The sequence below is a fragment of the Podarcis liolepis genome (genome assembly GCF_965112155.1).
Source record: "Podarcis liolepis genome assembly, chromosome: 1".
In the NCBI taxonomy this organism is placed as follows: Eukaryota; Metazoa; Chordata; class Lepidosauria; order Squamata; family Lacertidae; genus Podarcis; species Podarcis liolepis.
Genome location: NC_139554.1, coordinates 6,034,629 through 6,059,009, shown reverse-complemented (window position 1 = coordinate 6,059,009; position 24,381 = coordinate 6,034,629). Strand labels below are relative to the sequence as shown.

Sequence of the window (24,381 nt, the reverse complement as noted above, 5' to 3'; positions counted from 1 at the left end):
TATAGGAACAGGAAGACCCTTTCATGGTCAAGAGTACCGGAACAGGAACATCTGTTTATGGTCATGTATGTCAACTTCCGTGACGTGGCTGGATTCCCGGGGACGGAAAGAGAGGGTACCTGGAGGATATGTATACTGCATGAAATTTCTCTTGCTTTTGTGCTTGTGGTGAACCGATTCACGCAGTGCCTTCGGCTATCCGGAGAGCAGAATAAACTCTTTCTCTAAATCAACCTCGGTGTCATTTGACTTCCTTTCTCCCTCCCGGGAGCAACGCAGACCCCACCAGTCAGTAAAGTCTAATAAGGCTACAGCTGTAAAACGAACCCTGCCCATCCTCCGGGCCAGTTTCCCAAAGTTTGGTACACATACACCTGGGGTCCACGAAAGGGTACACAGCAGAGTTTGCTGTAGTCCAAATAAAAGCAGTATTGTTTGGGACGTTTTTTGCCTGAGGTATGCCGGTAAGACAGAACGCTGTTGGGGCGAGGTGATTCTGTTATGAACTCCCCTGGGATTCTACTGATGAAAGGCTGTACCCAAATTTAATAAGCATGATAATGTTAAGTTTGGTGAGCACCACTTCAAGGCCCCTGGTTCCCATCATCGTCATTCATCAATGTTGGACCTTAGGACTTCTGAAGGTGCCAGTACTCCTATACTCATAAGTTTTGAAATGTTTCTCTCGCCCCCTTCCCCCTTTGCTTGAATATCTGATGGACCTTTAGCTTTTAAAACTTTACTAATAAAAATCAGAAACCCTCACTCGTAGCAGTCCTGTTCAGCTGCATCCCCACTCCATCCTCCGTCCATTGCCAACACCCTTTCTAACCCTTTGGTGCCCATAAGGACTAGAAACCTGCTTGTGAGGACTTACATATGACACTCAGCCTCTCCTTGACTGGTCCTGCGTATATATATTTTTATTAAACTTTGCCCTACAAAGCGAAGCCAGCCGGACATCTTTTTAGAAAAACGAAAGCTGCTGTTTTAATGCACGCAGAGTTGGCGTATTGGGTTGCTGGAGCCTTGGGTTAGATGGTTGTTGGTGTGACACTGGTGAGGGTGATGTCGCCATTGATGCACAGCTTGTTGATCTGGTTTAGCTCCTTGATGCGGTGGTTATACTGCATCAAATGGGCATCGTTGACTGCTATCTTCAGGTGATCCGCTTCGCACAGAATCTGAATCTGGAAAAGGAGAGGCGTTCAAAACATTAAAAGAACCAGGAAAGCAGATTGGCAGAGGCTGTGAGCAGAGATTAACTTAAGTTCCAAATTCTTTGAACAGAGCGTGGCTTCCTAGCACTTCCTAGCACATCAAGGCTTAGGGCTATATTCAGCTAACGTTTACTAAGAGTAAACTCATTGAAATTAATGGCCATCACGAACTTAACTTGCATTAATTTCAGTGGCTCTACCCTTGAGTCAAGTTCGTAAACCACTGCTGCAGGTCTAGGCCTGTGGAACGCCCTCCCACTTGGGATTAGGTAGGCAACCTCCTTGCTGCAAAGACTTTCTTCTTCCAGCAGGTGTTATATGCTGGTATTTAGTTTTATGGAGATTTTTAATTCTTCTATCCTTTGTATGGTTTGTTTTATGTACCCCTCTTAGAAATGCTGATTAAGCAGTCTATAAATGCCTTTTTATATATATATGTTTTCCTGTGTGGAAGAGTCATCACACGGTTAGCTGCTGATGCAATTTTGTGCAGTCAAGTCGTGGAATCCTGGTTCTGGTACAGGATGTGGTAAATGGTGGTTTTACTAAATGTACAGCTCACTACCCCTAATTTGAAGCCAGACCTGTAGTTCTGAAGATGACACAGCTCACACGGCAGGAGTTTGCAAACGCCTTACCCTCAATATTTGATGATTGATATGTCAGCAAATAAACAAATGGAAAGTGAGACTAGAGTTGATAGAGGCCACACACTTGCATTCTCTGAACACTTAAAACAAAAAAGTGTAAATGTTAAATACTGGGTCCTTGTGGTCTTGCCAGAAACATCTGGTTGGGAGGCTGAAACCGTCCAATCTAGGTTGTGGTCATCTTCTATTCTTACTGCTATAACCACTAAGCAAGACTGCTGCTGAAATGCATATGTTGCTGACTGAATGATGGATGTTTACTAGAGGCGATACAGAAATACGGTGGCAGGCTTACAGTGTAATGAAACAGAGTGGTCCAGAAGCAGATGTAATTTTTGTGGATTTAGATCAGGTGTGGGGACCTGCAATTCCCGTGGCCATGCTTTCTAGGGCTGATGGAAGTTGTCGCTCACTGCTTTAGGCACAGCTCTTTGTGGAAATGCGGCAATTAATTTTCATGGTAAAATAAGCTGCCCATCATTAAAACATCAATTTCAGCCAGTGCTTTCATTATACAGTCATACCTCGGGTTACAGGTGCTTCAGGTTGTGTTTTTTCGGGTTACGGAAACCCGCCGAAACACAGAAGTACAGGAATGCGTTACTTCCAGGTTTCGGCGGTTGTGCATGCGCAGAAGCACTAAATTGCGCTTTGCACAGAAGCGCTGAATCGCAACGTGGGCAGGTGCGCCGCTGCAGGTTGCGAATGTGCATCCCGCACGGATCACGTTCACAACCCGAGCGTCGACTGTATAGCATAAACGTTTAACTCATTCATCTCGCTTCAGTTAAGAGAGAGAACCCCATTTCCCTGTGTCCCCCTTTACCTTGAAAGGTTTGCCAGCCTCGAAAGGGAACCTGGGGGCCGTCCGGTCTTCCTTCCCCCAGGTGTTATGAAGCATGGTGTTGCAAACAATAACTTTCCTGCCATCTTCATTGAAGCGGGGGTTGAAGTGGAGGGCGATGTCATTGCCCTTCTTCAAATCCACTTTAATGCTGCAACAGGGAGACACAAGCTGTAACCGTCTCCTGAGGAATGTCTCAACATTTGATCATAAATCACACAGTGGGAGCCAGGAATTAAGACCACTGTTATCAGAGTCACAGTGTTCTCCCAGGGTCCAACAAATCCCCTTAAAGAATAATCAATTTATTGCATACAGCCAAAGGTCTTTACAATGTACAGCAGAGGGCAAGAGCAAGGCTTTCCAATGAAATTGCACAACCTAACCTAGAAACATTTTCAGCATGAAAAATGTACAGCATAAAAATTTAAAATTAGAAAGCATTAACAGAGCTGGAACAGAACTTCTTAGCTGCCAGAGCAAATTTGGCTGATAGGTGTGCAATTTGTAGCTCTTTTTCAGCCGAGAATTTGACTGTCACAGAGTTCCTGGATAGCTTTTCAAATAATAATAAACACAGTTTTGTAGCCCCTCAGATTTTGTGGGGGGCCAGACTATATTTGTTTTGTGAGGAAATGAATGAATTCTTATGCCCCACAAATAACCCAGAGATGCATTTTAAATAAAAGGACACATTCTATTCATGTAAAAACACCAGGCAGGCCCCACAAATAACCCAGAGGTGCATTTTAAATAAAAGGACACATTCCACTCATGCAAAAACACGCAGATTTCCAGACCGTCCACGGGCCGGATTGAGAAGGCGATTGGGCTGGATCCGGCCCCTGGGCCTTAGTTTGCCTACCCATGAGTAAGAGGGAGACACCACAGCCGTAATTCGGCCCCAAACATGCAATCCCCTCCTACAGAAAACTGGAACACCCCCGCACCCCCCAATCCCTTTTCCAGCTGCCCAGAGTGGCTGGGGAAACTCAGCCAGGTGGGCGGGGTATAAATAATAACTTATTATTATATTCCATCTTTACCAGCTTGCCCTTGGATTCACTGTCCCGACAATGGTCAATAAAGTGCGAGGCTGGAGTCCTGCCGGCAGTGGGATGTCACAGGGAACTTTCTGCAAAAGATGGTATAATGTTCAGGGTTTTGGTTGAGGGCAGTGCGTCTCAAAGGGTGTGGCAGGAAGATTCAAGGACAATCACAGGAACATGTGAACATTTCAGTGTATAGTATCAAAATCTTTATTTATTTATTTGCAGAATAGCGGCTAGTTATCTTTCCAAACTCAGAGCAAGAGCATCAGCAACCCATTGGCTATAGTTCTGCACAGCATATTGTTGAGATCAGGGATTTTCAAGGTCAGAAAAGAGAAAGGCTTCTTTGTGTTGGTTTTTTGCCTCAAATTAGACCTAATATAAGTGAGATTACCCGGCAAAAGCAAGCACACACCTCTCGCTGAGTTTGTATACATACTTAAGGTACATATGTAAGGGGCTCATTTATAATTATTTTGGGAATATTACATGTTCTTATGTAGCTGCATTGTTTTGTACTTTCTGGACATCTCATGATCATAGTTGTGTTCTATGTTATAAATTAAGCACTGCTACTGACCATTAGGTCCAGTCATGGCCGACTCTGGGGTTGCGGCACTCATCTTGCTTTATTGGCTGAGGGAGCCGGCATACAGCTTCCGGGTCATGTGGCCAGCATGACTAAGCCGCTTCTGGCGAACCAGAGCAGCACACGGAAACGCCATTTACGTTCCTGCTGGAGTGGTACCTATTTATCTACTTGCACTTTGATGTGCTTTCGAACTGCTAGGTTGGCAGGAGCAGGGACTGAGCAACGGGAGCTCACCCCGTCACGGGGATTCAAACCGCCGACTTTCTGATCGGCTAGTCCTAGGCTCTGTGGTTTAACCCACACCGCCACCCCCTTTACCTTTACCTTTAGGAATAGTCCCCTCCCAATGTATTCCTTATCAAGAGGAAATTTGGTGTGGTGTGAGCAAATTTTTCTTCTGAAAGTGTGGCCCAAAGAAGAAAAAAGCTTCGGAACCACTGGTCTAGGACCTGGGAGACAACTTCAAAGCAGCTCATGATATAGCCAACTATCGCCCAGTCTCAAATCTTCCATTCTTGGGCAAGGTGATTGAGCGAGTGGTTGCTGAACAACTCCAGGCACGCCTGGAAGAAGCGGACCATTTGAATCCCTTCCAGTTGGGATTCAGGCCTCATCATGGGACTGAAACTGCCTTGGTCGCACTGGTTGATGATATCCGGCGGGCTAGGGACAAAGGTGAGAGCTGTTTCCTAGTTCTGCTGGATCTCTCAGCGGCGTTTGATACCATCGACCATAACATCCTTCTGGACCGTCTAGAGGGGCTGGGAGCTGGGGGCACTGTTATACAGTGGTTCCGCTCCTTCCTCCTGGGCCGTGTTCAGAAAGTGGTGGTGGGGGATGAGTGTTCAGACCCCTGGGCCCTCACTTGTGGGGTGCCTCAGGGTTCTGTCCTCTCCCCCAAGCTTTTCAACATCTACATGCAGCCGCTGGGAGAGATCATCAGGGGATTTGGGCTGGGTGTTCATCAGTATGCCGATGATACCCAGCTCTACCTCTCTTTCAAATCAGAACCAGTGAAGGCAGTGAAGGTCCTGTGTGAGTGCCTGGAGGCAGTTGGAGGTTGGATGGCGACTAACAGATTGAGGTTGAATCCTGACAAGACAGAAGTACTGTTTTGGGGGGACAGGAGGCAGGCAGGTGTGGGGGATTCCCTGGTCCTGAATGGGGTAACCGTGCCCCTGAAGGACCAGGTGCGTAGCCTGGGGGTCATTTTGGACTCACAGCTGTCCATGGAGGCACAGGTCAAATCTGTGTCCAGAGCAGCTGTTTACCAGCTCCATCTGGTACGCAGGCTGAGACACTATCTGCCTGTGGACTGCCTCGCCAGAGTGGTGCATGCTCTGGTTATCTCCCGCTTGGATTACTGCAATGCGCTCTATGTGGGGCTACCTTTGAAGGTGACCCGAAAACTACAACTAATCCAGAATGTGGCAGCTAGACTGGTGACTGGGAGCGGCCGCAGAGACCACATAACACCGGTCTTGAAAGACCTACATTGGCTCCCAGTACGTTTCCGAGCACAATTCAAAGTGTTGGTGTTGACCTTTAAAGCCCTAAACGGCCTTGGTCCAGTATATCTGAAGGAGCGTCTCCACCCCCATCGTTCTACCCGGACACTGAGGTCCAGCTCCGAGGGCCTTCTGGCGGTTTCCTCCCTGCGAGAAGCCAAGTTACAGGGAACCAGGCAGAGGGCCTTCTCGGTAGTGGCGCCTTCCCTGTGGAACACCCTCCCACCAGATGTCAAAGAGAACAACAACTACCAGGCTTTTAGAAGACATCTGAAGGCAGCCCTGTTTCGGGAAGCTTTTAATATTTGATGTATTATAGTATTTTAATATTCTTTTGGAAGCCGCCCAGATGGGCGGGGTATAAATAATAAATTATTATTATTATTATTATTATTATTATTATTATTATTATTATTATTATTATTATTAAAAATATAAAGAAATCACCAAAATATAGGTAACATAGAATAACTGTTTAAAGCCACAACTAATAAGTTAGAGAGGGGGAAAACCTTGGTGCAATCATCAAAAAATATTATTTCCACAGCAATTTTGGTCAGATGTTTCTCTGTTCTGTGGTACCAGAGAGGAATAGAAAACATTTGGGCATAGAAGCGGTATACAAATCAGTATATAAAAGTGGGGTATAAATTAATAATAACAAAATGACTCTGGCTAGTTTAATTTAATTCTGCCAACCCTCAGATCTTTGCCTTAAGCTGCGGAACTCATGTAATGATGATGAGGATGATGATGATGATTTATATCCCGCCCTCCCCAGCCGAAGCTGGGCTCAGAGCGGCTAACAACAGTAAAATAATACATCATTCTCTGGAATGGAGCTTTGAGTGGGCAATTGGTGTCCAGCAGAAAAACCTATCTATGGGGAATATTGCAAACTGATCCTATTCACAGCTTCATCCAGGAGTAACTTTTCGTTCTGTGAACAAAGGGTATTCGTTTCCTTTTTTAAAAAGACACAGAACCCTAAATCTTGCAAACCGCTTTTGATGTTATTGCTTACCGTCAATGCAGTGTATACATTTCCTGAAATTAAGACAGATCAGAGAGAGAGATTTCCTAGCCTAGAGGCACACGCAAACAAGCAAGTTTCTCACCAACGGGCCGGAAGGTGCTCCTCCGGACGGAACGGAAGGTGGGAATCCGGGTCCACCCTGTGGTGCGGTCGGCTGTGCTCCTCCGCCACTTGGGGGCTGTCCGGGGCCAGGATACATGCCGGAGGAACCTGGTGGAACCATTCCAGGTGCGCTGGGAAATCCGCCTGGCTGGGGTGGGCCTCCAGGGTATCCACCACCTGCTTGTGGGGCCCCAGGATATGCACCGGGGGCCCCTGGATATGCGCCGGGGGCCCCAGGATACGCGCCAGGGGCCCCTGGGTATGCGCCGGGTGCTCCAGGATATGGGCCGGGGAACGCTCCGGGATATCCTGGGAAAGTGCCGGGCTGATTTCCCCACGGGTTTGGCTGGGCATTTGGGTTGGCGTTCGGGTTGTTGGCGCCCCCGGACAGGGCATCAGACAACTGTGTAGAGAACAAAGCAACAGTTAGCAAAAATGTATAAGAGGTCCAAATATTTGCTGGAAATGTAAAGAAAAATCATATACGGTGGCCTTGTAAGGTAATAAAATCATTCTGGGAAATGATATACAGTGGTGCCCCACAAGACGAATGCCTCGCAAGACGGAAAACTTGCTAGACAAAAGAGTTTTCCGTTCTGGAGGTGCTTCGCAAAACGAATTTCCTATGGGCTTGCTTCGCAAGACGACAATGGCTTGTGAGTTCCTGCTGGGTTTTTCCCCTCCCCCCCTTTCCTAAGCCGCTAAGCCGCTTATCAGCTGATCCGATAAGCAGATAAGCCGCTAAAAGCCGCTAATAGCGCTAATCCGCTAATCCATCAATGGGCTTGCATCGCAAGACGTAAAAACTGCTAGACGAAGAGAATCACAGAACGGATTCTTTTCATCTTGCAAGGCACCACTGTACAGTCATACCTCGGGTTACAGATGCTTCAGTTTGCGTTTTTACATGTTACAGACCCGTTGAATCCCGAAAGTACTGGAACAGTACTAAATCGCACTTTGTGCATGTGCAGAAGTGTCAAATTGCAACCCGCGCGTGCGCAGACGTGGCGCTGCGGGTTGCGAACGTGCATCCTGCATGGATCACGTTCGCAACCCGAGCGTCCACTGTATAATGAGATGGGGGGGGGGAATTCAAATTAACTTTTGTAAAAATAAAACTCAGAGGCTTTTTTATTAGGAAAGATAGGTGCAGATATTCCAAAGGAGCAGACTTTTAATTTTGCAACGATAGCTGCACGGATGCTACTAGCGCAGAAGCGCTCTGTCATGCTGCGTGCATACACAGAAGCAGCGCTCTGGTTGCAGACTTTTTGGGGTGCAAATGACACCCCAGAATGGATCAAGTCCGTAACTAGAGGTACCTCTGTAATGTCAAAAATCAATGGGCATCTTATACACGGATAGTGCCGAGTGTGGACTGGCGATTGGTTGTTGCCCCTCAAATACAGTGGTGTCTCGCATGACGAAAATAATCCGTTCCGCGATTCTCTTCGTCTAGCGGTTTTTTCGTCTTGCGAAGCAACCCTATTAGCGGATTAGCGGATTAGCGCTATTAGCAGTTTAGCGGCTATTAAAGGCTTAGCGGATTAGCAGCTAAAAGGCTATTAGCGGCTTAGCGGCTTAGAAAAAGGGGAGGAAGCGGAAAAAATCGCAAGACTCGCAAGACGTTTTCGTCTTGCGAAGCAAGCCCATAGGGAAATTCGTCTTGCGAAGCGCATCGAAAAATGGAAAACCCTTTCATCTAGCGGGTTTTTTGTCTTGCGAGGCATTCGTCTTGCAGGGCACCACTGTAGGGGCCGTCTTATACATGGGGGCATCTTATAGATGGGGAAAAAACCCGATATATAGTTTTAACTGGGTTTTGACTAAACGTGCAATTAAATGTCTCAGCTGAAACCGTGGCTGGTGCTTTCTGGATGATACAAAAAGCGCCCTGCTTTCTCAGGCCAAGACCACGTGAGGTCTCAGGTCACAGCAACAACACAGTAGTCCTTTTTAAAACTGGAATCAAAAGCACTACTGCATCAGGAGAGCAGATACTTACTGAAAAGCCGTCAGACATCTTCCTGAAACAAAACAGAAAAAGAGAACAGGTGAGTGCAAGGCAGCAGCCATAGATTCCACTGGCCAAATGCAAATCTTGGCAGAGCCAAGGAAGGCTTTGTGGTGCAATGGATAGAGCAGCTTTTGCCAACCTGGTGCCCCTCCCAGATGTTTGCTGGCTGTGGCTGATGGAAGTTGTAGCCCCAAACATCTGGAGAAGCACCAGCTTGATAAAGGCTGGGATTTATTTATTTTTGGGCAAAGAAACAGCTCAGAATCCAGATGTTGCTTTCAAGCGCTCATGTAAATTCACCAGCATTGGAGTGCAAACTTCTTTAAATGTTTACTTGCCATTTTGCCTAATATAAAGCATGTTCGTGTTTTCTTTTCACTGTGTACATCTTCATAAAGACTTTACTGCAGCACCTGCACATTACTTGGCTGCAGAAGGGCATTGCAAAATCCAGAACTCCACCAGTTTCAAAGGACGGGTGTTTTTCAGTTCTCTAGTTTTTCAGCGCTTGTGTTGTTTCGAACAGTGAGAATTAGGTAGCTTTGCCTTTAAGTGCAAACCGAATGGAATTTCTCCCTGCTTTCTAGCAGTGAGCCATCCAGATCTGCTACCAATTCATTTCCGTCTGTGTTCTGAGTATACACATGATGTTGACTCATCTTGGAACAAGAAGCGAAGACCGCCCAGGAACATATTTCAGGTTTCCCCCCCACTTCTTAACACAAACAGAGCTGTCTTTCAGAGAGGGTACACTCCCCTGAAAGCTGGCCAAATAAGAAAAGAGAGAGACCCACAAACTTCATAGAAAGCCTACAAAACACGCACGAACACGCCCTTTCAAAGAGATATTCAGGGAAATTGCCATAGCATCCACTTTGGGAAAACACACAGCCGTTGTCCGTGGCTTCAGGCGAAAGCTCTGTGCAAATATGACTCACTCAGGCCTCGACACGCCCATGACTCAAATCAAATGCTCCCCATTCATGTTAAGAAAGTGTGTTTGCCCTACACAGTTTACTTACAATGCACCCACGGCGCATTGGCACGACAAGCACTGCCCTGCTGAAGCCCTCCTCACAACAGTCCTGCGAGGTTTGTGGCAACAGTTCACGTTGCGAAACGGTGACTCATCACTTCACCCCACCCATGATTGATTTGATTAAAAGTATGCTCATTCTACAGTTTATCCTTCCCTGCCATTAACGATAAGGATAGATTCGCGGAGGATAGGGCTATCACAGAATCCCTGCGACGGGGTGAGCTCCCGTTGCTCTGTCCCTGCTCCTGCCAACCTAGCAGTTCGAAAGCACACCAGTGCAAGTAGATAAATAGGTACCACTGTGGCGGGAAGGTAAACCGTGTTTCTGTGCACTCTGGTTTCCATCACAGGGTTCCGTTGTGCCAGAAGCGGTTTAGTCCTGCTGGCCACATGATCCAGAAAACTGTCTGCAGACAAACACCAGCTCCCTCGGCCTGAAAGCGAGATGAGCGCCACAACCCCATAGTCGCCTTTGAGTGGACTTAACCACCCATGGATCCTTTACCTTTTCACCATGGAATCATAGGATGGTAGAGTTGGAAGGGACCCCGAGGGTCATCTAGTCCAACCCCCTGCAATGCAGGAATCTTAGCTAAAGTATCCCTGACAGATGTCCATCCAACCTCTGCTTAAAAACCTCCAAGGAAGGAGAGTCAACAACCTCTTGAGGGAGACCATTCCACTGTCCAACAGCTCTTCCTGTCAGAAAGTTCTTCCTGATGTTTAGTCAGAATCTCCTTGAAGCCATGGGTTCGAGTCCTACCCTCCAGAGCAGGAGAAAACAAGCTGGTTCCCTCTTCCATGTGACAGCCCTTGAGATATTTGAAGATGACTCTCATATCTACTAGCCACGATGGCTCAGCTCTGCTTTCACAGTTGGAGGCAGCAATGCTTCTGAATATCAATTACGATACGATGATACGATAATCTTTATTGTCGGTGTCCCATGCAGAACAACAAAATTGAAAAAAATCTGCATCTGACATTCAAAAACCAACATGCCTGCTATCCCAGCTATCCCAACCTGTTTAGCCCCCTAAAAACTCTGATACCACATTTTTAAATACAATATACTCCCACAGAGACTACCTTAAAGGTAAAGGGACCCCTGACTATTAGGTCCAGTCGTGGCCGACTCTGGGGTTGTGGCGCTCATCTCTTTATTGGCCAAGGGAGCCGGCATACAGCTTCCGGGTCATGTGGCCACCATGACTAAGCCGCTTCTGGAGAACCAGAGCAGCGCACGGAAATGCCGTTTACCTTCCCGCTGGAGTGGTACCTATTTATCTACTTGCACTTTGATGTGCTTTCGAACTGCTAGGTTGGTAGGAGCAGGGACCGAGCAACGGGAGCTCACCCCGTCTTGGGGATTCAAACCGCCGACCTTCTGATTGGCAAGCCCTAGGCTCTGTGGTTTAACCCACAGCAACACCTGTGTCCCTTGAGGAACCCCCTAATCGCTGGCAAATAACAGGCTGTAGGTGCTTGAGAGCCTAGTCCAGCAAAGAGCTTTTCTTTAGGGTAATCACCAAGAGACTGTTATGGTCCGCTGATGGCTTTAGCCAATAGCATTTTCTTAGCAGCTGCCTGCTCTTCGAATCATTTTTGCGCCACGAGTATTCAGTACCCCGATGAAGGAAAGTGCAAGGCTTCTTGCTATCCATAGAGCTGGCTGATGAATTTTCCAATCCCCAGACACCTGGTTATGTTCATATATGTGGCCTGAGGACCTTTCCTTTTGTAATAAACATTTTGTTTAAAAAGAAAAAGAAAAGAATGGCTGCGGCAACCTAGTCAGATGGGTGGGGTATAGGTAATAGATTATAATTATCATTGGCCTCAGCAGAGGCATGTACCTGGGGCTTGCCTGGCACAGCTCGCAGGGTCGTTGTGAGGATAAGAGTCAGTTCAAGGTCACCTAGCAAGATGAAGGAGGATCAGAATTCAGGTCACTCCCCACTCCATCCAATTCCAAGATATTGCACTACCCAGTTTCTGTCCTATTAGGAGCTGGCAAGCTGTCTGCATGTGCTCAGCTTCTTCGGCTATGGGAGATTCTGTCCACACATGCAAAAGGTTCCGGGTTCAATCCCCCAATGGCATCTTCGTAGGGCTGGGAAACCTGAAGCCACGGCCACTTTAAAGAGACATGGCGAACGCCAAATAATTCTGTGAGCTGTCATATGTTAAGGGGTGCTGAACGTTTTCAGGAGACCCCTATTCTCTTCGCAGAGATACAATTCCTAAAGCGGTTTAGTAGTCAACCCCTTTTCAAGGGGATCTCTGAAAAACCGTAGCTCGGTGACTCCATCTCTGCAAAAGGTCATAGTGATTGCAGTTAACAACAACAACAACAACAACAACAACAACCAACAACAACAATATTTATACTCCATCCATCTGGTTGGGTTTCCCCAGCCACTCTGGGCAGCTTCCAACAAAATATTAAAATACAATAGCCTGTTAAACATTAAAAGCTTCCCTGAACAGGGCTGCCTTCAGATGTCTTCTAAAAGTCTGGTAGTTGTTTATTTCCTTGACATCTGAAGGGGGGGGCATTCCACAGGGTGGGCGCCACCACCAAAAAGGCCCTCTGCCTGGTTCCCTGTAACTTGGCTTCTCGCAATGAGGGAACCACCAGAAGGCCCTCGGCGCTGGACCTCAGTATCTGGGCAGAACGATGGGGGTGGAGACGCTCCTTCAGGTCTACTGGGCTGAAGCCGTTTAGGGCTTTAAAGGTCAGCAACACTTTGAATTGTGCTCGGAAACATCCTGGGAGCCAATGTAGGTCTTTCAGGTTAATGCTTGATGTGTCGTGCTTAGTGGCATTCCCATGACATCATCTCTGTGACATCATCAGTGTCTGCCCCCTCCCCAATGACATTACCTTAGTTCTCAGCTTTGAACCCTGAAATCTTATGATCTGGGATGCTCCTGACATCCCTATTCTCCACCCCATTTGCATATTACTTAATTTCTGCAGCTCTTAAATCAGTCTGATTTTCCCATCAGGCAGGCAGGCCCAAGTCTATCTTGTGTGTATAGTTTCTTTCGTCCTGGACGGGATAGCGAGGATCAGACAGAATGGGGCCTTCAAGAGGCAGAAACTAAATCCCAGGCATGTGGATTCCTGCTTATCTTTAGTGACTCACCTCTACCTGATACCTGAAGGTGGACTTACACTACAGGCACATTGGAAGTAAACATGCCAGTTACGGTATTTGGTACGCAAAGAGGAAGTTTATCAAGACTGTTTATCTGCAATACGAAACAGACTTCAAATTCAGATCTGCCTGCAAACCAACTATCAATTGAGGAAGAAACTCCTGTGCAATTTATTCCAGCTGCAGAATCTAGGTTTTGCGGCAATGAGATTTAAGATGATCAGAGTTTTCGGCAAGCGTCACTGAGAAAAGGAATCAGACCTGAAGATTGCGAGGCTGAGCAACCACCCTGTTTAACTGCTACAGCGAAACAGAGAGCCTTCGTGCCAAACATTCCAGCCCAATTAGGCAATCAAATTAGGATAGGTAGAGGTTGTTCAATAGCCAGCTCTAAACCAGCCCAACGGGACTGGGTGACTTTGCTTTTGTTTTCTCCCTGAGCTTTGTTGCAAAGTTTAGCAACAAATGCCAGTTTAGTACCAACCATGCAAAACATTTCTCAAGGTACGCTTACTGAAAATCTAGCACGTATCATCCTGGCCCTAACCACAAGGAATTTAACTGTGTTTACTCAGTGCTGAAGGTAAGGATCTCTGACCATGCTCAAAGGCACTATTCTTTTATTCTTCCTCCAAGTTCACAAAGTTGTGTACTTATTTGCAAGATTAGCTCAGAGAGAAAGGTACTTGCCCCTTGTCTACTCATACCTGCGTGAGCATTTTCTAGCATATTGATGGCCTGTAGTAGTAGTAATAAAAAACAACAACGTTTCAGTGTATCTGAAGAAGTGTGCATGCACACGAAAGCTCATACCAAGAACTAACTTAGTTGGTCTCTAAGGTGCTACTGGAAGGAATTTTTTTATTTTAACAACAACAAAAATACCAACAAACTTTCCCACTTGGTCACCTGAAGACAACTGTGACTCACCAGAGGTGATCAAGAAAACTTAATACAAGACTATTTAAAGCACAAGTTCATAGAATCATAGATTTGTAGAGCTGAGCAATTGTGCCCAGGAATACAATAGAATTATTTGCAGACAGATGTTGGGGATGCCTTAAAGCAGGGGTCAGTAAACTTTTTCAGCAGGGGGCCGGTCCACTGTCCCTCAGACCTTGTGGGGGGCCGGACTATTTTTTTGGGGTGGGAATGAACGCATTCCTATGCCCCACAAATAACCCAGAGATGCATTTTAAATAAAAGGACACATTCTACTCATGTAAAAACATGCTGATTCCCGGACTGTCTGCGGGCTGGACTGAGAAGGTGATTGGGCCGGATCCGGCCCCTGGGCCTTAGTTTGCCTACCCATGCCTTAAAGCACCTTATTGCAGGACTGTGTGCAATGTCAACAATGGAAAGAGCACTGCATCTTTCTGAATATGCTCCTCCTTCCGTCCTCACCATCCCTCCCTGCCATTACAATGCCCTTTCAAGAACCAAGTCCATGCTGGTGCAGGCAAGCCCAGGCTGCTCTCCCAGAAGCAGAGAATGCCTTTACAAAACACAAATCAGGAGGCTCCAAAACTCTGATAATGGCAGCCCTCTTGGAACACCAACTATTTAGACAACAGAATCCCATTCTCTTTGGGCCTCTGAAGCACCAAACAGGCAATTAACTCCCTTGCCTTCAACACAATTGCAGGCAGCCGAGATCAAAAGGGTTGCATGGTTTTGTTTCTGCACGACTATCTCGCTACAGATAGGTAGCCGTGTTGGTCTGCCATAGTCAAAATAAAAAAAATCCTTCCAGTAGCACCTTAAAGACCAACTAAGTTAGTTCTTGGTATAAGCTTTCGTGTGCATGCACACTGTGTATCTGAAGAAGTGTGCATGCACACGAAAGCTCATACCAAGAACTAACTTAGTTGGACTATCTCGCTGTTATTGCTGCCTGTTCTTAATGCTTTCCTTATGTCATTCACTGCTTTGAAAATCTGCCCCATGCTAGAAAACTGGGAGAGGAATGCTAGAATTAAATAAATAAAACTCAGCCTCCATTTCGCTTGAGGCTCATGCACAGGGCCGGATTTAAGTTTGAGGAGACCCTAAACTACTGAAGGTAATGGGGCCCTTTATATGTCCAGCTGTCCTTTGTCCTTAGGGAACAGGCTAGCAGGCGGGGCCCATTACCTTACATCAGGGGTCAGCAAACGTTTTCAGCAGGGGGCCAGTCCACTGTCCCTCAGACCTTGTGGGGGGCTGGACTATAAAGAAAAAAAAAATGAACGAATTCCTATGCCCCACAAATAACCCAGAGGTGCATTTTCAATAAAAGCACACATTCTACTCATGTAAAAACACGCTGATTCCCAGACCGTCCGCAGGCCGGATTTAGAAGGTGATTGGGCCAGATCCGGCCCCCGGGCCTTAGGTTGCCTACCCATGCCTTACATCATAGGAACCTACACAACACAAAACCCTGTTGCTGTATGTAGGTTTTATTTTATTTGTTTTTTATCTTACATTTTGGAAATGTACATCTTTTCCCTTCAGATTTTTCTGGGGCCCCCAAGAGGGTGGGGCCCTGAGCTATAGCTTGTTTTGCTTATGCATAAATCCAGCACTGCTCACGAAGCCTTGGTAGCGCTGAGCGCCATCCATCAGCTTCGGCCGGTGGGCCAGCTGTGCCCCCATCTGGACAGGGACAGCCTAACTTCTTTCCTCTATGCTCTGGTAACCTCTAGGATAGATTACTGCAACACATCATACGTGGGGCTGCCTCTGAAGATGGTGCAGAAACTTCAGCTGGCACAGAATTAAGTGGCCAGGTTGCTCACTGGGACATATGCTCATATGACTCAGAATCTGGCCCGACCTATAAATGTCTCAGGACCGCAAAACCTCAAGAACTGCATCTCTGAAGTGACCCCAGAGAGATCATCATCTGAGGCCTTCTTTGTGTGCCGTCCTCCTCGAGAGGTCCAGAGGGTGGCAACATGAGAGCGGGGCCTTTTCTGTAGTGGCCCCCCGTTTGTGGAATGATCTCCCCAGGGTGGCTCACCTGTCGCCTTTGTTACATATCTTTAGGCACCAGGCAAAAACATTCCTTTCCTCACAGGCCTATTAAACTGGGGTGTGTCTGTAACTGTTTTCATTTGTTACTATGTTATGTACCGTATTTTTCGCTCTATAACACGCACCCGACCATAACACGCACGTAGTTTTTAGAGGAGGAAAATCCGTAGGCATGCCACCCGTAGGCATTTCCTCCATAACACGCACAGACATTTCCCCTTACTTTCTAGGAGGAAAAAAGTGAGTGTTATGGTGCAAAAAATACGGTATTTTTCTGCTTTTATATTGCAAATACCCTCCCTTTGCCAAGGTGCTTGTGAACAAGATGTGTCAAGAAGGATCTTTGTTCTAACCCGGAGAAGCAGTTGCTACATTAGGAGTGTGTCAGTTCAGACCAGAGCTGAATGGATGAAGCCATATTCTGTTGAGTCACGTTCACTGGCCCATCTCTCCCAGTGTTGCTTACTCTGACTTGCAGCAGCTCTCAAGGGTCTCGTCTGTCACCCACTACTGTGTACTGGAAGAATCAAAGATCACCCATGTTGAAGTGATGATTCTTCAACTTTGTTGGACTGGTCATGTTGTGCGGATGCCTGATTATCGTCTTCCAAAGCAACTACAGTGGTACCTCGGGTTAAGAACTTAATTCGTTCCGGAGGTCCGTTCTTAACCTGAAACTGTTCTTAACCTGAAGTACCACTTTAGCTAATGGGGTTTCCCACTGCCACCACACAATTTCTGTTCTCATCTTGAAGCAAAGTTCTTAACCTGAGGTACTATTTCTGGGTTAGTGGAGTCTGTAACCTGAAGCGTCTGGAACCTGAAGCGTCTGTAACCCGAGGTACCACTGTACTCTATTCCAAACTTAAAAATGGTAAGTGTAATGCTGGTGGTCAACAAAAGAGGTTCAAAGACTCTCTCAAGGCAAATCTAAAAAGATGTAGTATAAACACCAACAACTGGGAAACACTGGCCTGCGAGCGCTCCAGTTGGAGAACAGCCTTGACCAAAGGTCTCATGGGCTTTGAAGACACTCGAACTCAGGACTCAAGGGAGAAACGTGCCAAGAGGAAGGCACGCTTGGCAAATCCACACCGTGATCGGCTCCCGCCCGGAAACCTATGTCCCTACTGTGGAAGGACGTGTGGGTCCAGAATTGGCCTCCACAGTCACTTATGGACTCATTGTTTATGGAAGACAATCTTTCTCAGCTAAGAGTGATCGCCAAAGAAGAAAGAAAGAAACAGAGAGGCCATTGGGGACTGAACCTGGGTCCTTCTTCACCCAAAGCAGCCACCCTGCCCCACAGGTATGGGCTCCTCCCCAGCTGGGAGCACCCTGGATGGTCAAGGGCTACAGGCTGTGCTGAGCATCAGCGCTGGGCGGGGCTCAGATCTACAATGCAGAAATAATGCCCAGGGGATTACAGAGCCTCGCCCATTACCAAGCAAGGGAGAACAGAAAAGGGGCCTTCTATTCTCACACGGCTGTCATTTCAAAAGGAGGGATGTTCACATTGTGGCAAATGAAAAAGCCACCGCACAAAAAGCTGGGAGTCACGGGGGGGGGGGGGGCAGAGCAGCTGTAAACCAGGAAGTCTCCCCAGAATCAAATCACACAAAAGTTTCTGTTAACTTTTTTCTTTAACCCTCTGCTCTGATACACTGCTTAGATATCTTCACATTTAGCTGTCTAAGCATTTTGCAAAATACAATACAATACAATACATTTATCCAGTGCTTTCCCCCCCTAAATAAAATGTTTTGGGTACTCTCATTTTCCTACTCATATTGAGTAGGCCCCTAAATGAGGCCAAACTTAAGATTCACAAAGTGTTTAGGGGTATGCATCCCCCTGTGTCCCTCCAGGAAAAAAGCACTGCATTCATCTGCAAAATAAAATGCACTCACAAGCTGGCATCAGGCGCGAACACTACTATATCATTATTACCAACCTTTATTTTATTTATTTTATTTGTCTGCCACCCTTCATCTGAAGACCTCAGGGCAGTTAGCAACATTTGCTGGTTTTGACCTTCAAAGCCCTATTTGGCCTAGGACCCTTGTACCTACTGGGCCGCCTCTCCTGGTATGCCCCACAGAGGAACTTACGGTCTTCAAACAAAAACATATTGGAGGTCCCAGGCCACAGGGAGGTTAGGCTGGCCTCATCCAGGGCCAGGGCCTTTTCGGCTGTGGCTCCGATCTGGTGGAACACTCTGTCACAAGAGACCAGGGCCCTGCGGGACTTGACATCTTTCCGCAGGGCCTGCAAGGCAGAGCTGTTCCACCAGGCCTTTGGCCAGGGCACAGCCTGACCCCCTCCTTTGGCAATCTTCACACAACTCTAGCTCAATGGTTGCCATCAATTTGATTTAAATTAATTTTATAATGAAATGATTTTAGAATGTTGTATTATTTTATTGTTGTTAGCCGCCCTGGCCCGGCTTTGGCTGGGGAGGGAGGGATATAAAGAAAAATTATTATTATTATTATTATTATTATTATTATTATTATTAAAATGCATAATAATAATAATAATAATTTTTATTTATACCCCACCCTTCCCCATTTAAAAGCCAGGCTCAGGGCAGCTAACAGCAAATATAAAACACTGATTAAAATGCGACTTAAAAACAGCATAAAATACAACATAAAATGCAGCATCAATATCAATAAAATTCAAAAACTCATGGGTCATTGGGAGGGGAACCCAGTCAGTAGACATCAAATGATCACCAGGGCTAAGTTGGTCCTATTAGGGCCAGCAAGGAGACCAGGGAAGAATTGAAATGTGGGGTCCCAGAAAGGGTTTCTTCATAGAAGAGGAAAGGGGGAAAGGGAATAGAGGATCAGGCTAATTCAAATTGAAGGCCAGGCGGAATAGCTCTGTCTTACAGGCCCTGTGGGAGGAGATCAAGTCCTGCAGGGCCCTAGTCTTGTGGGACAGAGCATTCCACCAGGTCTGGGCACCACAATTCAAGAAGGACACTGACAAACTGGAACGTGTCCAGAGGAGGGCAACCAAAATGGTCCAAGGCCTGGAAACGATGCCTTATGAGGAACGGCTAAGGGAGCTGGGCATGTTTAGCCTGGAGAAGAGGAGGTTAAGGGGTGATATGATAGCCATGTTCAAATATATAAAAGGATGTCACATAGAGGAGGGAGAAAGGTGGTTTTCTGCTGCTCCAGAGAAGCGGACACGGAGCAATGGATCCAAACTACAAGAAAGAAGATTCCACCTAAACATTAGGAAGAACTTCCTGACAGTAAGAGCTGTTCGACAGTGGAATTTGCTGCCAAGGAGTGTGGTGGAGTCTCCTTCTTTGAAGGTCTTTAAGCAGAGGCTTGACAACCATATGTCAGGAGTGCTCTGATGGTGTTTCCTGCTTGGCAGGGGGTTGGACTCGATGGCCCTTGTGGTCTCTTCCAACTCTATGATTCTATGATTCTATGATTCTAGGTCGGAGCCATCACTGAGCAGGCCCTGGCCTTGGGGGAGGATAGTCTGAATTCCTTAGGGCCCAGGACCTTTAAGCTATTCTTATTCATGGACCTTAGGGTTCTCTGCGGGGCATGCCAGGAGAGGCGGTCCCATAGGTACGAGGGTCCTAGGCACATTGCACCATTTCTTCCCATTTTGCTGAGGGTGGCATATGTGGATGTGGTCAGCATCAATGCTTGGATGTAGCAAACGCCACCTTATCATTACAACAACCCTGAAAGGTAGGCTGAGCTGATGAACGGGATTTGAAATGGCCAGAGGCAGTTCCTCCCTTTGCTGCTGTTGTTTCTATGATAGTTGGAATACTTTCTTTATCCTGAGCAAACCGTTTTGTATGACTGGCTTTTCGGACTGACGAAGCCTGTAGCGAAACCTGTAATATATCCGGAGAACAACAGGTCTCCTTTTGCCCACTTGCGTTATTCTCATCGGGTGGTGGCTTTGATTTGCCTTTCCGTGATTGATCCACGCATACGGCTTTGTGTTTCCAACTCAAGACCCATTGAAGAACATCTCATCCAGTTCAATCTTTGAAAAACAGCTTTGAAAAACTTTTTCATATTCTCCAGTGCACTACCCTTCCCTTGTAGCGGCAGGGGGTTGCCGTTCTGCGACTGGACTTACGCTACTTGTCGAACGGTTCATTTATCCAGTCTGTATAACGTTTATTGCACATGTAACAAGTTAAGATACAGTTGTACATTTAGCCACTCCATGTTTACAGTATCTCCAGGCTTTGTTTTGCACAGGGCACCTTAGTATGTTTGTTGCTTGAATGGTTAAAAGTCTATCTCTATTCTAGCTAAAATAAAAAAATTCCTTCCAGTAGCACCTTAAAGACCAACTAAGTTAGTTCTTGGTATGAGCTTTCGTGTGCATGCACACTTCTTCTTCTATTCTAGCTATTATTCTAGTAAATTTGGTTTTATACTTATAAGCCAGTTTGTGGTGTTGTTGTTTTGTTCTATGATAGGTAAAGGTAAAGGGACCCCTGACCATTAGGTCCAGTCATGACCGACTCTCGGGTTGCGGCGCTCATCTTGCTTTATTGGCCGAGGGAGCCGGCATACAGCTTCCAGGTCATGTGGCCAGCATGGCTGAGCCACTTCTGGTGAACCAGAGCAGCGCACGGAAATGCCGTTTCCCTTCCCGCCGGAGTGGTACCTATTTATCTACTTGCACTTTTGACATGCTTTTAAACTGCTAGGTTGGCAGGAGCTGGGACCAAGCAACAGGAGCTCACCCCGTTGCGGGGATTTGAACCGCCGACCTTTTGATGGGCAAGTCCTAGGCTCTGTGGTTTAACCCACAGCGCCACCCACGTCCCTTTGTTCTATGATAGTTGCACCCTAAGAGGAGCCTCCTGGATCAGGCCAGTGGGCCACCAAGTCTAGCATCCAGTTCCCAGAGTGGCCAAGCCAAGGGTTCAATGGGAGGGGGAAACGCTGCCCTCCCGTGGTCTCACGCAACTGGCTTGCAGAAGCACCACTGCCTCCGCCCATACAGACGGAAGACTCTCTGCAAGTGTTACTTAACAGGAATCTGGATTGTAAGCCGTTTTGGATCTTGGACATAAACACAGGATATGAACTGCGATTATCAATTACAGCACAGTCACCGCACCCAGCTGGTTCTCAGTATCGGTGCTATGGATTTCTACTGGATGCAGAAAAAGCAAACGTTTGCTACCTATAGCTCTGTGGAAAGAGATCGGTGCAGATGTGACCTAACTGAAGGTAAACAGCAACTAGGTTTCTGTTGCGTGTTCTATTGCGCCAGAAGCAGTTTAGTCACGCTGGCCACATGAACCAGAAAGCTGTCTGCGGACAAACGCTGTCTCCCTCGGCCTGAAAGCAAGATGAGCGCCGCAACCCCATAGTTGCCTTTGACTGGACTTAACCGTCCAGGAGTCCTTTACCTTTTACCTTACCTAAACAGCAACTTCTGAAAGAGACAGAAGAGGCTGTTGCATGCAGGATTGCAGAACTATTCTGCACATCTGCAGAAGCCTTTTCGCTGCTTGGCTGCTTGCCAACATGTGCCAAAAGCCAAATCCAGAGTCACAGTTCAATATTTCTGCACCACTCCGAAATCTTTACTTTTTTTCTCCCACACACCAACCCCATTCCGCCTAGATTTGAGCACAAAACGACCATTACTTTACAATTCTGCGTTCTGGGTTTCCACTCTCCCCGCTGTGCCTTACACCCAGCCCTGCCCTGCCTCTGCAGAGACACAGAGTCCGACCCGCTGCTGGCCAGTTGTAGCGGGATGTGAAAGGGCAACCTGATGGTGCACCCCACAGCTTTGGGGACTGGCGCCGCAGTGCTAGTGGCTAGAACACATGCTGGGCATGCAGAAGGTCGCAGGTCCAATCCGAAGCACCTCCGAAGCATGGCTGTCTGCAAATGCGCAAATTCCTTCCAGTAGCACCTTAAAGACCAACTAAGTTAGTTCTTGGTATGAGCTTTTGTGTGCATGCACACGAAAGCTCATACCAAGAACTAACTTAGTTGGTCTTTAAGGTGCTACTGGAAGAAGTTTTTTTTATTTTGACTATGGCAGACCAACACGGCTACCTATCTGTAACTGCAAATGCGCAGGCGGAGCAGAACCAACATTTTGTCCCCTGCTCTTTTGTCTAATCCATGGAGAGCTCAGCTGGTTAGAGCAGGCATGTCCAACAGGTAGATTGTGACTGGACATCTGTGGTAGATCACTGGTAGATCACTGGCTCCCCCCAAAGAAGCTGAACAACTGTGGCTCCCCTAAAAAAAAGCTCAACATTTTACCTCCTCCCTGAAAAAACTCAACAACTTTGACCCAAATTCCCCCAAAAAGGGGGTAGATCACTGCCAGTTTAAACTCTGTGAGTAGATCGCAGTCTCTAGGGAGTTGGGATAGAGCATGGATGGGCTATGGGCCTGATCCTGCAGCCTCTCCTTATGTAACTTGCAAGATCCATGCGTGTGGATTTAATATCTGACGGGGATGAATCACCCTCGCAGGGTGGCAGAGTTCCATGCTGTGAAATAGGCTACGGATTCAGTTTGACAAACCCACATATTCAGACGTTGACAGGGGCTGGGGAGGGGGAGCAGAGGAGACGTCAAAGACTCTTTTTCTCTACGGCTCCTTTTTGGTTTGGGCTGGGCTGACCCTGGACGGCTTCTGCAAGCTTTGGAGAAGTCAGCTCTGAGCCAGATGCGCTCTTGGCGGGGGTCTCCTCCACGCCCCTCGAGGGCGCAGATGCCCAAACCGGGGGCAGGAGGAGGACCCCTCAAATCTCCGCCGCCGGGAGGTCATCGCAGACGGCGGGGGTTTGGAGCTGGCAAACCCCGCCCTCCTGGGCCAGAGACCCCCATCCTCCAAAAACAAAATTCAGACGGTTCCCCTTTTTGGAACCGTCTCTCAACACCGACAGCTGGGTGGGGGGCTGGAGAAAGGAACCCCCAAAAGTGGCACCATTCTCGGGGTGGGGTGTGGAAGGTCGACCAACCCCCCCCAGCGCCCCCAAAATCTCCTGGGCCCGATCCTCGACGCCCTTCTTACCTGGCAGGATCCCGTCGAAGCCTCGGACTGAGAAGGGGGAAAGCAGCAGCCGAGACGGGCTCGGGCGGGGCCGGCCAGGCGTCTCATATCCCCGTCCCGGGACCGCCCCGTCGGGTGTCCCGCCTCCAAAATGCCCCTCCCCATCGCGCACGACCTTGCACCGCCTTTTTCTACAGCCTGGCCCTCACGGGTGCCACCCACCCTAGGGCTGCCCCCCACCCACCCAGCCGGGGTTCCCCTCGGTATCCCGCCCCGTCCAGGATGCCCGCGACTCCCCTACGAGGAAAAGGGGCGGCGGCGGGGACTTTTACCCTCTAGAGAAAAGGCGAGAGAGAGGAGACGGGGGGGGGGGGGAGGTTGCAAATATATGCCTGGCAGGGAGAAAGTGTAGAGGGAAAAGTGTTTCCCCTCCTTCTGTCCTAAGGCTTGAGCTTGTAGACATTCAGGGAAGCTGCACGTTGGGAGATTTAAAACAGAGAAAAAAAGGCACGTGTTCGAGGAGCACATAGTCGAGCATGGGTCCAGGTATATTATGGACGGATGGTCGGTGTCATTTTTATTAGTCTTTTAGTACTAAGTATTAACACTTTAGTACTAAGTATTTTAGTACTAAGTACTAGCACTAAACCTAGACAGCATCTTAAAAAGTAGAGACATCACCTTGCCAACAAAGGTCCATATTGTTAAAGCTATGGTTTTCCCAGTAGTGATGTATGGAAGTGAGAGCTGGACCATAAAGAAGGCTGATCGCCGAAGAATGGATGCTTTTGAATTCTGGTGCTGGAGGAGACTCTTGAGAGTCCCATGGACTGCAAGAAGATCCAACCTCTCCATTCTGAAGGAAATCAGCCCTGAGTGCTCCCTGGAGGGACAGATCGTGAAGCTGAGGCTCCAAGACTTTGGCCACCTCATGAGAAGAGAAGACTCCCTGGAAAAGACCCTGATGTTGGGAAAGATGGAGGGCACAAGGAGAAGGGGACAACAGAGGATGAGATGGTGGGACAGTGTTCTCGAAGCTACCAGCCTGAGTTTGACCAAACTGGGGGAGGCAGTGGAAGGCAGGAGGGCCTGGCGTGC

The 24,381-nt window shown here is 47.5% G+C and overlaps 1 protein-coding gene across 2 annotated transcripts; it reads right to left on the bottom strand.

The window, feature by feature from the left end:
• Positions 1 to 897: 897 nt before the first annotated feature.
• On the bottom strand, positions 898 to 23,428 carry LGALS3 (galectin 3). 2 transcript variants are annotated; one of them, XM_083515984.1, is made up of 7 exons: positions 23,305 to 23,347; positions 11,920 to 11,981; positions 9,013 to 9,034; positions 6,985 to 7,407; positions 3,761 to 3,849; positions 2,697 to 2,865; positions 898 to 1,190 (listed from the first exon to the last, which is right to left on the bottom strand). In XM_083515984.1, exons 3-7 carry the CDS (start codon positions 9,028 to 9,030, stop codon positions 1,035 to 1,037), a joined length of 855 nt encoding a protein of 284 aa, XP_083372110.1. In that variant the 5' UTR covers positions 9,031 to 9,034; positions 11,920 to 11,981; positions 23,305 to 23,347; the 3' UTR covers positions 898 to 1,034. The 2 variants fall into 2 exon arrangements, with proteins under 2 accessions (XP_083372110.1, XP_083372109.1); XM_083515983.1 differs by lacking the exon at positions 11,920 to 11,981 and having other exon boundaries at positions 23,305 to 23,428.
• Positions 23,429 to 24,381: the final 953 nt, after the last annotated feature.